We start from the raw sequence: 11,540 nt of genomic DNA on the forward strand, positions 1-11,540 counted from the left end.
TCACGTTTTGTTCTTCAATCTTTAAAGTTTAAACTTAGTCTCAAGATCTAAACAGGTCACCAAACGTATTTCCAAAGTGATATGGCCTCATGGTACAGTATCAATAGATTATAAATAGTAACAGCATTTGCCAAAACAACTATGGTCCTATGGATGTCACTGGGTAGATAATAGACTATTGAGGAGAATATAGAGTCAATACCACATTATAATCATAAGTACAAATCATCGGTATGCTCACTCTGCATTTGTTTCGCCATGGAACGAAGGAACTGATTCAGAGACTTTTCAGCAGTCACCAATGCAGCATCAACTTCTTTCTGCTTCTCCTCCGTTGTGCCTTTTCTTTGTTCATGAACCAACTGTACTTTCCGAACAAGTTTACGCAATTCCTATCAACAACAGTAGGATATAAAGAGAAGTTAAATAATATATCACTAAACCAAATGATGCTTTTTGGATCATACCTGTTAATAGACCCATACACCTAATAAACAAGTCATGCATAAATCTTTATCTCATATTTGACCAACCTGTCTATCGAAATCAACACTCTGAAGAGAATAAACTTCCTTTGTAAGTTCCACATTTTGACTGATTAGGCCATCAAACCATCTCGCAGCCATAGCCATATATTCGTCTGACCCCTGAAGATATTCTTTCAAAGATTAAATGAGTTTGGACAACAAACAACTGAAACATGCTTTATGTTAACAACAAACAGAGTTCTCTTCATCCATTTGTAATCAGTAGCTGGTTAAAAGGCTATTCATGAATGTGCGCAGAAGGTTCAGAGACTGCTAAAGGAAGCTCCTTGTTCCTCCTAAGAAACCAGAATTTTCTCTCCTCTACTCTACTAGCCGATATATTCTTATAAATTCCTCTTTGACTAACAACAAAAATCTCCCTTACTATATAGAATCCAATCTCCCATTCACTAACTGAAGTAATCCTAACAATTTAATTTTAACTATACCATCCAGGAGACACAATGTTCTTGCATATCAACGTTATACTTATAATGAGATTCTTGTTTACACACTTACCTCCTCTTCATCTTCTGACTCAGTTTCTGTATCATCATCATAGCTTTCTCCTGCATCATCTGCAACATCCTTGGCTGAACTAATCAGCGCTTGCAGCGTTGTGTGATCACCCTGCTTTGTAGCATGTATCAGAGTATCCATCAAATCAGGTTCAACTTCACGCAACAATTTCCCTGAGAGCATATATACCATATTAGCAAAACATTTCACTCAGGCACAGCCCTAATCGTAAGATACAAAGATAAAAAATCCACCAACAATTCAATCTAGTTATAAATGATGTTACTTTTTTTCTCACCGATATAATTGAAATGTCTTCGCTTTCCTTCTCGAACATCCGAGCCTAGTCTCTGCGGCAAAACAACAAACACCTTATGTGCACTGTCCCAAATTTACGATAAAAATAGCTATACCGTCCAAATGTACTCAAAGTAAACTACCTTCCCAAGCATCAATGCATCATAAACCTCTTCACCAAGCGATGCAGCTCTATGATTGAGAAAAAGGCAATTACTTTAAAACCAGAAACACCAACACAATATACAAAAGTGAAGATTTTGAGAAGCTTACCTTAGAATTCGCTTAACCTGATCACTAGAAAAGGAAGCAAGTTCTAACCCCCATTTGACGGCGCGGCGAGCGTCACGCTTCCGCTGGTTACGACTCCTCGACGAGTCAGACTCGGAACCATCGCTATCACCATCGCCGCCGTCTTCAGCGATAACAGTTGGAGTGAGAGCTTCTGGTGGCGCGGGACGAATTCGCCGACGAGGTGGAGACCTCTCCGTGGAGAAAGACGGGCAGAGAAGAAGAGTTGGGATACAAGAAGGTGGGCTCGGAAGCTTTTTCGAAAATAAATGGCGGAGATTACGAAAATGGTGATTACACTGCGGTGACAGTTGCCTTATTGGTCGTATTAGTTGCGCCATTGCTGGAGCTTCTGCGAAATCGTTCCAAGGTCGGAGCTTTATCCATCTACTGTCTATAAAGCTCTCTCCTTTATATATGAGTTTTTCTTCTTTTTTTTTCTCTGTTCAGATAAATCACTATTCAAATACCAATTGAACTAAAGTTAGATTCCAATCACATACATACACTGATACACATCTTTCACAACGTCACTTAAAAATGTTATTATACACACAAAGAATTGATTTTTGTAGTTAAATTCTGGTTTTTGTTATCATCCGGTGAAGCTAATACGAGAGAAAGAGTTTGAAAATCTCCAGCCAGAGGAAGGTTTGATGTTGAATGTTGTAGGTGAGAAGCTGAGGCCAAACATTTCTTTTGGCGTTAGTGTTGAGTCAACGAATCCAACCAAAGTAGCTATAAGAGAAGCACTCTCTTTGCAGTGATCTATGTCTTTGGTGTTGATCCATAGTTTGTGAGTTACTTGCAGGCTTCTACGTTTTGAGCTTAGCTCAACACCCCATTTCTTGTAAACTTCTTCTTTTTGCTTTTTTCCGAATTTGTTTGGAATTTGCTTAGCCAACCATTCTCTCTCGCGTGTTAGTGCTTTGGCAGCTTGTTTCCTCGATATCTCAGACGAGTCCTTTAGAAAAGATAGCCTTCTGTGTTCGACTTCCATGTAAACAAAGTCGGATGGATCGCCTTTGAAGAGCAAGAAAAAGTAGGTTCTGTGAACCAATGGTACATTACATACTTCCCAAAGCTCTACTATTTGGCTTTGTTGTCTTACGAATTCTGCTTTCTTGTCACCATCATCTGTGTTTTCTGGTTTCATCGTCTTTGTTTCAGTATCACTATGATTCAGCTCATGCGTGGAATGGTGCTGCAGTGCCCTTTCTTTAAGTCCTGCCATAAATTCATGGAAGCTACTTCTGCTAGTGTCTGTATCGGAATCTTTTATGCTCTCTGCGTCCATGGAGATAGTGCACTCTGAATCAAAGGATGGGTTAGAGGCCTTGAATATGAAGCCTCCACTAGCAGCAGCAGCAGTATATGCCTTTGTAAACAAGAGAGTTTCTCTGCAGCTTCGACTTCTTCTCATCTTGAAGTAATCTCCTGGACTCATATTCTCATCTATCGTATTGAAGGAAGGAGATTGTTTCTCTTCTGCTTGCATACTCATAAAATATTCAATTGTCTTCTGCATTTCCTTCACCTTTTTCTTCAGAGCCTCATATGTGTTATCATCTTTATCAGAGTCTCCATACACTTCTACGCATTTCTCTTCCTTAGAGGGTGATTTATTTAACTGCTCTGACTGATCCATAGATAAGTTCTGTTCTCTCTCTTCTTTCTCTGAAGTCCAACTAAATTTGTGGTCTTCCTTCTCCACAGGTTGCTCGGTCTCTTCGGATTCTTCTAACTTGTTTATAGTTAGCTCATCTTTGGCTTCAAGTTCTTCAGAGCCTTCATAGACTTGTACACATTGCTCTTCCTCAGGGGGTGATTTTGTGACTTGCTCTGACTTATCATCCCTAGAAGAATACTGTTTCATGTCTTCTTTCTTCAAAGATTGCTTTTGTTTCTCCAGAGACTGCTCAGTCTCTTGGACATCGTCTAATAGCTTCTTTATTACTAGCTCATCTTCAGCTTCAAGTTTAGCATCTAAACTCAACTCCATATCTATTGTTTTTAAAGATGAATCATCATCTTCCTTTTCGGACTCATCCGGTATAAAAGATTTGTGGTTTTGCTGCTCGTATTCTTTCTTTTCAACAATGTCGCCTAGTGAGTCTTGGATTTGAACTCTTTCTGCTTCTCCATTGTTCACTTCAATGCATCTAACTTCTTTGCAAGCATCTTCTGGTTCTTGGGTGGTGCTTTGAGCCATCTCCTCCCACTTATCATGTAAGTCATGCCTCGGAAATTGAGGGGTAGTATCATCTAGCAGGAACCCATCCTCGTCAGGAGAGTAAAGGTTACTCTTCCCCAAGTTATTTAGCATACGAGGCTCATCAAAATCTGTGGAATCGTAGCTGCTTCTTCTTCTTCTGCTGTTATCCATTGAACTTAAAGATGAGCTCTCATCCGCTGTTGATTTAAGCAAATTCTCTACCCTAGATTGAGCTACATCTCGTTGCCATTTAAGTTCCTGGATCTGTTCCTCCATCTGCAGGTTGTTGCACAAGAAATGAGTAATATTTTCTTTAATCCAAAAAAGGGAAAGAAGATGCATTCAACAAACCTTTACAATCAACTCTTCTTTCTGCTTGAGCATTAATGTGTAGAACTCAGAGGTTGAAGAGGAAGAAGCAGGCCCAAGATTCTTCAACTCATTCTCCATTCTCGCCAGTTCCCGCTGCAGTTGCTTCACCAAGGCTTTCTCAGATACAACCAAATTGACTTGAGCATTTGTGGTCACCTCTTTGGCACAGCTTGCAAAGAGAAGTGTGTTTCTTGATTGTTCCAGATGACTACGAGCAGGGCTCATTGTACAGATGATAGCTGTTCTTGCGTTTCCCCCCAGTGAGTTCTGAAGTATACGTGTTAGCTTTGAGTCTCGATACGGTATGTGTCCATTTTTCCCTTTGCTGTAGTACTTTCAAGAATATGTCAATACTTATTGCTTTAAAACCATGAAACTTAACAGAGAACTACTAAGTTGTTGCAAAAATGACCTTAGTTTTCGAATGACAGTTCCGAGAGTAAGTAAACTCCGATTAATGTGACATCCTTCTTTGAGTCTTGAACCAGCAGATAATGTCTGAGAAGCACGTTCACTTCCCGCTAGATCAATAAAGCACACTGATGCTGCAAGAGTCGCTGAGCTCTCTGGAGAAAATTCTCTATTCGAGCTTTCAATTGTCTGCAAGAGAAAAAAGTTAAATGTGACTTGTGAGTTGTGATAATATGTGAGTTCATTAAAAGATGCAAATTAGCGTATACCAGTCGGAGAATCTGATGAGATCTGGAGCTAGCCTCATTTAAAGACGTCTCTCCAATCTTCCTTTGAGCTGCAAAACCACAGATTCAATATATATCAATATCAAATTTGTTGGTCATCAAATTATAAAGAAAAATTGAGTTTGGTTAATTACTTTCGCATATAGAAAGGAGTTCCTCTAGATGGTTTCTGTCTGTGAGAGTCTCCTCTCTAAGTTTCTCAACGACCGTTCCTCTCTACCAAAAGTTAAACAATAATAATAACATACAGTCAATGAAATAGCTACATGATGATTATTAGAGTATTACTGAAAAGAAGATGAATGTGACCTCAGGATCATCTAGAAGCCTAAGTGGAGTGTTACTATCTTCACAAAGGAGATCCCTCACAGCTTCATTGTATATCTCCATTGCCGAGAACTTTAGTGTGAACTTTCTTTCTTGTTTATGCTTAAAGGAAACAACAAAGGATCTCAGAGACTGAAATATAGATACCAAAAAAAATGAGTGAAAGAGAGGTTACTAATGTATGTAAACCTTGTCAATGTAAGCAAATATATCATCCATAGCATATTCAGTGATTCCACTCATCGTGTACGTTTTCCCACTACTTGTCTGTCCATACGCGAAGATGCTCGCTGCAACACAGGAATCGGCTTATTAGCATATATATATATATATATATATATATCGAAATGATTGATCATAAAAGAGAGATGCAAAAATTTCTTACAGTTAATTCCAGAGAGGACACAAAGTGCAACCTCTTTGGCTCCATCATCATAAACTTGCTTTGTGGGGCATTCGAATCCAAACACTTTGTCTGTAACACATCAATTGCTGATTCATTATAATAGTAGTAAAACGTACCTAGCTCAAATCAAAATGGTGAGAAAGAGATGCAATATTCAAACTCTTTACCAAATGTATAGGAAGACTTATCAGGCAGATTATGAAATTTGCAGATGATTGTGGTGTCGTTGATGCATTCCCAATCACATCGATCGTTCCTCGTCTCTTCTTTCTCGTTTAGCGGCCTAACCCTCACCGACACCAATATCTTCTCTTCTCCTCCTGCCGCCATCTTTTCTTGATTTCTATATATCTCTGTTTTTTTCAAATTTAAACTCATTAAAGAAGGATGTGCATAAATCATTTGATCAAAATTTAAAATGATCAGACTTTTAGATATCATAAAGAAAGAAAGAAAAAAAAGCTGTGATCAAACTTTTTCTCATCGTATCAGAAAGAAACCAATGAATAAAACCTTTCATTGACTAAACCTAATCGTCGACATGTATAAGACTTGGCTCACCTTTTGATCCTCACGGCATTGCTGCAAATTGAAAGGAGGAAGACATTTTTAGATTGTGAGGGAGAAAACTTAAGAATTAAAGTTTTAGTTTGTATAAATTCCATATTGAAAATGAGACATAAGACAAATCAACGAAAATTTGTTGGGAGATAAGAAGAATGAGTCAGCCAAAAATAATAAATGGGGTCAAAAACCTCCTCTGTGGTTTCTTCTTCCTCTAAGTTTCTTGTTTTTTCAAGATTGAGCTGTCTGAGAGAGAACATGTCGGCATGGCCGTTGGAAATGTTTCGACCACCAAGGTCTCTCTACTAAAATAAGAATGTTGCCAATTTTAACCTCTTTTACCTTTCTAGTTACGGTAATTACACGACTGTCTTGCGGTACAAGGAAAGTTAACCTTGTGTTGATGACCAATTAAACAATAAGCATTGACCAGACCCAGTGGTTCAAACTTCAAGAAACTAACTAAGACACATAAATCTAAGGAATTATTTTGGATTATGAAAGATTAATTACAATTAGGATTTTCTCTCCCACCCAATTGACTCATATGAGCTAATCTATTTTTGTCAAAGAAAAAAACATTAGGATTTTCTCAATGAGATCATATTTGGAACATTGGTGAGATTTAATAGAGAAATCAAGAACACTACAAATATAATTTTTAGAAATAGAAAGATCTTAGAACTCCAAATACAACCATAAAGGGAAATATAAAAGAATATATTTCTTTTTGATGTTCTTTTTTATATATACGTGTATACATATGTAATAAATTTGAAAGGTAAAGGAACATCATACTACAACTAAACCAATCGTAAACCATCTGGGAGTTGTTGATCATGAGAGGAGTCTTGAGATATAAACTTACGGCAAGCATAAAGCACTGCAGAATGAAAACCACTTGGATTGTCTATGAACACAAAATGACCACCCTGCAACATTTCACAATCAAACAAAATCTCACATAAGCATCATCTTCTTCTCTATAGTTTTCCTCTCAGATTTGAATACAAATGCATGTGGTTAGAGATTTGACCTGTGGAACCCGAATGATTTCGCAAGGGACCTTCATGTATTTCCGCGCTTCCACTGCACCTTGATAGTTCATCCAATCATTCATTCCATATATAAAAGTTGTTGGCACTTTCCACTCTGATGCACTGCACAAAAAAAACAAGTCATCGAATTTGAGTTGTGTATACACTCCAATGTAGTCACAAACTTGGTTTTATTCATCAGATTTGGTAGACAAACCTTTGTAGGAGGGGCTTCCGAGCAAAGGCTCCAAATGAGAAGATGTATTTCAAGCACAACTCTCCACTAGCCTTTGCAGCCAAAGTATGGTACACATAATCTACAATGCAAAACGAACCGTCACTATCAGCTATTGCATCATCATCCTCCATATAACTTCTAGGGAACTTGAAGAAAGAATTACTCACCGGTTAGCAATTTGGCTTCCTCCTCTGTTAGCACAGTTCCCTCCGAATGTGCACCAAATCTTGCAGTTGTATACCGATTTACAAGACCTGGACCCCAAGGACCTAATCCTCTGCACACGAAACGCATTTAGGAATATATAGTGAATCTAGTATCCGGCCACTTTTAGCAAATGGTTACAATTGAGTGCAATAAATTTGTATCATCGAGGTGAGCATCTAGTAGACCTGACCTATTGGTACTATAAGAGCATACCTAATCAGCTTCTGAGGAGTGAAATTCGACTCCCACAAATGATTTAGTAGGGCGCCTTTCCATGTTGCTCTAAATTTAGTGAGCCTTTCCGATGCATCTGCTTCTGCTGAGAACCCAGCAGATCCCACCAGAACTAAGTGTTGAACATGCTCAGGATGCTGAAAGATCCAGATATATGCCCAATGAAAAGTCAGATAACATAAAAGATACCTTTTACACATTGAATTATACCAAGGATGAAAAATCACCTTAAGCGCATATTTAGCAGCAACATAACCTCCAAAGGAATGTCCTAATAGAATAAAGTTACTGAGATTCTGGGCTTTACGCCATTCCTCTAAGGAGTCGATAAACCATGCCTCAGTTTCTACACAATTAAAGAAGGACCAATGCAGTTCCATTACTGATCATTCCACATATACAAGCCGTTTTGGTTCCAATGAAACTTTAGCCACTGAGTAATGAACATTAAAGGGGATGAATAGAATACCTTCAGTGCTTTTACATGTAAAATCAGGCCTACTTGATCCACCCCATCTATAGTAAGAAAATGAGAGAACTACCTTATTATACAGTCACAAATGTATACAAAACATGAGAACAAAAAAAGGTCTAGAAGAACATCCTCACTTTGATGTTTAAGACATCGAAACAGTTGAAGCATTCAAAAGGCCATATTACCAAAGTTACATAATACTGAAGTTGCTTACCCAAGTTGATCAATAGCAATCACCCTAAATCGACTGGCAAGAGCATCGAAATTTCTGAAGAAAAAGCCTTGAGAAGCACCATAACCATGAACCATGACAAGAGTGGGAGAACCCTCCTTGGCATCAAAGGTAACAGTATTGATGTAACGTGACTCATTGCTGGTAGACCTAAACCACCTGATTTTGGAACCTGGTGGTCCTGAACCAATATTAACTTGTTCTTGTACATAAGGCGTCCTGAAGATTGTTCATCACAAAAGAATTAAAAAAACAGCTCATCCATCATGTATATCTTAAAAAAAACCTCTCCTTTTACATTTCAAGCTCTAATAAACAATGTTCCAGAAACAGGGTTCATACCAAATTCCAGAATTTTGAAAATTTTATCCCTAAAGCTGTGTAATTGAGAACAAAAACATGTGCTTGAGAGACACAGAGAGAGATATCTAAACGTACTTGAGGATAGAGAGAAGACGCTTCTCGGCGGCGATGATGTAATCGGTGGACGTAGGGATCCACCGGAGCGAATTGGGCCACAAAATTTTCCATTTTGATCTCGCAGCATTCGTAGCAGCCGCCGTAGCAGCAGATGAATCAGCCACCGAAGCAGTCTTCTTTGAGATTTCTTCTGCCATTCTTAGTCTTGACGCAAAACGGCTTAAGTTCATACAATCACCGAACCAAATTCACAATCCAACAAAATAAAAATCTAAACTTTTCCCACGAATCAAGGAATCCAAAGTTTTTGGATATTAAATTTTCTAAATTTATCTTTAAAAAGTTCTAAAAAGATGAGACGAGAGGTTTTGCTGCGAAGTCGCTTAAAGGATATATGCTTTTCTAATCTGTTCTTCTCACGTCATTGCTGACGTCACGTCTCCTGCAAAAACACAGAAGCTTCCCCGTTGGCACAATTTGGACCTGTCGGTCTTGGTCAACTCTTGTAATAATTAGTCAAATTAAGTTCGAGAAAGTGATTAAGATTGTTAATGGCAAATTAATACTAACATATACAGATTAGGATTCAACGTAAGGTGAAAAAGTTGCATTTTGACTCGTCAACTTGTTTCATCATAGAGTCTTCTTCTACAAAATCTAACTGCAAACACACAAACAAAAGCTAGAAAGAAAGGTCTCAGATTTTCAAACAAATCACTAAAACCGGTTTTTGACTTGTTTGTAAACAACACACACAACTTGAGTCTTTTCTTTTTTTTTTTTCTTTTAGCTTGAGCTTCTGCTGCAGCTGCTAGTAGTAGTACTAGAACTTGGGTTGTTGGTGGAGACACCAAGATACAATGCTTCAGCCAATGGTCCACCTGGTGTTGTTGTTGAATAGATCCATGATGGACCTTCATGGCTAACCCACTGATGATGCTGGTTTGTTCCTTCTGCTTCCTCCATGGATCCTGCAGCCATTGATAGTGTTAGAGAGCTTCCCATTGCTTCAACTTGTTTCCCTTGTACAACAAACCGCTTTGTCTCTTGGTTATGTGGTGTCTGGTTTACACTCAATAGACTCTGCAACGCTCCAAAGCTCTGGTCTACTATTGGCTCCTTCTGCCTGAAATTCAGATCGTAATTGAATCCGCGTTTGAGCTCACTGCGTGATCCAACCTTCAGCGGGACAGTTTCATGAATCTCCGGGTTTAAAGTTCCAATGGCATCACCTTCTTTCCTAAACCACCTCAATCCTCTTCACACATCAACAAAAAAGTTCCAAGCTTTCAAATGATATCAAAAGGGGATGGATTTTAAAACTTTGACAAGAGTGTAAGTAAAGGCACCTGTTGTGATCATATAAAGAGGAAGCGGACTGAAGAGTAGAAAGCACAGGGACTTGGTTTACAGGTTGTCCGTAAAACTGAGGATAAGTTCTAGTAAACTGGCTAGTATCATTCTTAGCGCTACTACGAGTGTAACTGTGGTTAGATGACTGGTGAGATGATTCCACATGCTTTCTTGAACGAGGACGGCTCTTGTGTGTGTGTCTCTTGCAGTATTTCTGGTCAGGAATCACGTTTCTAGAGCATCTCCATTTCTTCCCATCCGTTCTCTTGCACCTCCATGGCTCCTGATCAGCCGTGTTATTACTTGCGATTGAAGCAATCCCCAGCTGCAACGAACCTCCTTTCGCCATTGCCACTGTTACTGTCATCACAAAGACCACAGCAGATTCTTTTATTCAGCATAAGTACTACAAAATCTACTTATATGCCTCCACTAAGCGGTAAAACTTCTAAGAACTTGAACATTGAAATCATAATGGATGTTAGATGTGTCAAACATGAAAACAAGTGGTCAAGAACAAATGTAACCAAGAGAAATTGACAAAAGTAGGAAAGTCTACAGAAGCTGTATAAGTGAAAGCTATGGACATCTTACCATCCGGGTTAGTGGTTGATGGGTGGTTCTTGGGAAAGGGTGAGAGAAGCTCGGAAGGAACAGGAACAGAAGCCATCATATACTTATATATATTCCTCTGCCTCTCAAGCTCCTGCCACTGAGCGTTACTGAAAGCTACACTTGCGTTTCCACTCATACTTCTTCCAATCTCCCCTGGATTTTAATCCAACAAATTTCACATTAAACCAACATACAGAAAAAAAATTCAATTTTTTTTCTTTGCACAGCTCAGAAGACAACAAAAGGGTTAGAACTTGAAACCTGAAGAAGAGCTCAAGGTGAAAAAAGGATCAGCTACAGTCACAGAAGCAGAACTAGAACCGGCAAGGGAGAACATATCACCGTGAGAAGAAGCGTATGCTTGATTGCTTGAAACAGAGAACATGGGATCGCCAAGACCAGCAGAACAGTAGCACAAGGAAGAAGAGGAAGGCGAGGAATATGATGGATGGTAATGATGATGAGGTAGCACCATAACGTCTTTATTCGAATGTTCTACAACTCCAAATCCAA

At 38.8% G+C, this 11,540-nt stretch overlaps 4 protein-coding genes across 5 annotated transcripts; all 4 read right to left on the reverse strand.

Moving 5' to 3' along the window:
* Positions 55 to 2,067, reverse strand: LOC104717869 (UPF0307 protein Shewmr7_0494-like). Of its 2 annotated transcripts, none has more exons than XM_010435506.2 (6): positions 1,617 to 2,067; positions 1,487 to 1,535; positions 1,345 to 1,396; positions 1,047 to 1,219; positions 534 to 647; positions 55 to 392 (listed from the first exon to the last, which is right to left on the reverse strand). In XM_010435506.2, exons 1-6 carry the CDS (start codon positions 1,973 to 1,975, stop codon positions 213 to 215), a joined length of 927 nt encoding a protein of 308 aa, XP_010433808.1. In that variant the 5' UTR covers positions 1,976 to 2,067; the 3' UTR covers positions 55 to 212. The 2 variants fall into 2 exon arrangements, with proteins under 2 accessions (XP_010433808.1, XP_010433807.1); XM_010435505.2 differs by having other exon boundaries at positions 1,333 to 1,396.
* LOC104717867 (kinesin-like protein KIN-7I) lies at positions 2,102 to 6,323 on the reverse strand. The gene is made up of 10 exons (XM_010435504.2): positions 6,214 to 6,323; positions 5,820 to 6,005; positions 5,632 to 5,721; positions 5,436 to 5,536; positions 5,229 to 5,348; positions 5,054 to 5,135; positions 4,902 to 4,969; positions 4,634 to 4,821; positions 4,201 to 4,546; positions 2,102 to 4,125 (listed from the first exon to the last, which is right to left on the reverse strand). The coding sequence occupies exons 2-10, from the start codon at positions 5,980 to 5,982 to the stop codon at positions 2,230 to 2,232; spliced, it is 3,054 nt and encodes a 1,017-aa protein (XP_010433806.1). The 5' UTR covers positions 5,983 to 6,005; positions 6,214 to 6,323; the 3' UTR covers positions 2,102 to 2,229.
* On the reverse strand, positions 6,854 to 9,444 carry LOC104717870 (1-acylglycerol-3-phosphate O-acyltransferase). The gene is made up of 9 exons (XM_010435507.2): positions 9,078 to 9,444; positions 8,622 to 8,858; positions 8,402 to 8,448; positions 8,160 to 8,278; positions 7,912 to 8,069; positions 7,659 to 7,768; positions 7,471 to 7,570; positions 7,253 to 7,376; positions 6,854 to 7,148 (listed from the first exon to the last, which is right to left on the reverse strand). The coding sequence occupies exons 1-9, from the start codon at positions 9,287 to 9,289 to the stop codon at positions 7,020 to 7,022; spliced, it is 1,236 nt and encodes a 411-aa protein (XP_010433809.1). The 5' UTR covers positions 9,290 to 9,444; the 3' UTR covers positions 6,854 to 7,019.
* Positions 9,645 to 11,534, reverse strand: LOC104720150 (growth-regulating factor 8-like). The gene is made up of 4 exons (XM_010438107.2): positions 11,289 to 11,534; positions 11,007 to 11,180; positions 10,409 to 10,772; positions 9,645 to 10,317 (listed from the first exon to the last, which is right to left on the reverse strand). The coding sequence occupies exons 1-4, from the start codon at positions 11,500 to 11,502 to the stop codon at positions 9,846 to 9,848; spliced, it is 1,224 nt and encodes a 407-aa protein (XP_010436409.2). The 5' UTR covers positions 11,503 to 11,534; the 3' UTR covers positions 9,645 to 9,845.

The sequence above is a fragment of the Camelina sativa genome, chromosome 10 (genome assembly GCF_000633955.1).
Source record: "Camelina sativa cultivar DH55 chromosome 10, Cs, whole genome shotgun sequence".
Classification (NCBI taxonomy): Eukaryota; Viridiplantae; Streptophyta; class Magnoliopsida; order Brassicales; family Brassicaceae; genus Camelina; species Camelina sativa.

Excerpts from the sequence above, each read along its gene's own strand:
- LOC104717867 (XM_010435504.2), bottom strand. The coding sequence starts at position 5,982 with ATGGCGGCAGGAGGAGAAGAGAAGATATTGGTGTCGGTGAGGGTTAGG. Across the intron at positions 5,722-5,819 it reads TAAGTCTTCCTATACATTTG|ACAAAGTGTTTGGATTCGAA; the intron begins GTAAAGAGTTTG and ends GATGTGTTACAG. Across the intron at positions 4,822-4,901 it reads CTCATCAGATTCTCCGACTG|ACAATTGAAAGCTCGAATAG; the intron begins GTATACGCTAAT and ends TTTCTCTTGCAG.
- LOC104717870 (XM_010435507.2), bottom strand. The coding sequence starts at position 9,289 with ATGAACTTAAGCCGTTTTGCGTCAAGACTAAGAATGGCAGAAGAAATC. Across the intron at positions 8,859-9,077 it reads CGTCTTCTCTCTATCCTCAA|GACGCCTTATGTACAAGAAC; the intron begins GTACGTTTAGAT and ends AACAATCTTCAG. Across the intron at positions 8,279-8,401 it reads TACATGTAAAAGCACTGAAG|AAACTGAGGCATGGTTTATC; the intron begins GTATTCTATTCA and ends TTAATTGTGTAG.
- LOC104717869 (XM_010435505.2), bottom strand. The coding sequence starts at position 1,975 with ATGGCGCAACTAATACGACCAATAAGGCAACTGTCACCGCAGTGTAAT. Across the intron at positions 1,397-1,486 it reads ATGCATTGATGCTTGGGAAG|AGACTAGGCTCGGATGTTCG; the intron begins GTAGTTTACTTT and ends GTTTTGCCGCAG. Across the intron at positions 1,220-1,332 it reads TTATATCGGTGAGAAAAAAA|GGAAATTGTTGCGTGAAGTT; the intron begins GTAACATCATTT and ends ATATGCTCTCAG.
- LOC104720150 (XM_010438107.2), bottom strand. The coding sequence starts at position 11,502 with ATGGTGCTACCTCATCATCATTACCATCCATCATATTCCTCGCCTTCC. Across the intron at positions 11,181-11,288 it reads CACCTTGAGCTCTTCTTCAG|GGGAGATTGGAAGAAGTATG; the intron begins GTTTCAAGTTCT and ends ATTAAAATCCAG. Across the intron at positions 10,318-10,408 it reads TCTTTATATGATCACAACAG|AGGATTGAGGTGGTTTAGGA; the intron begins GTGCCTTTACTT and ends TGATGTGTGAAG.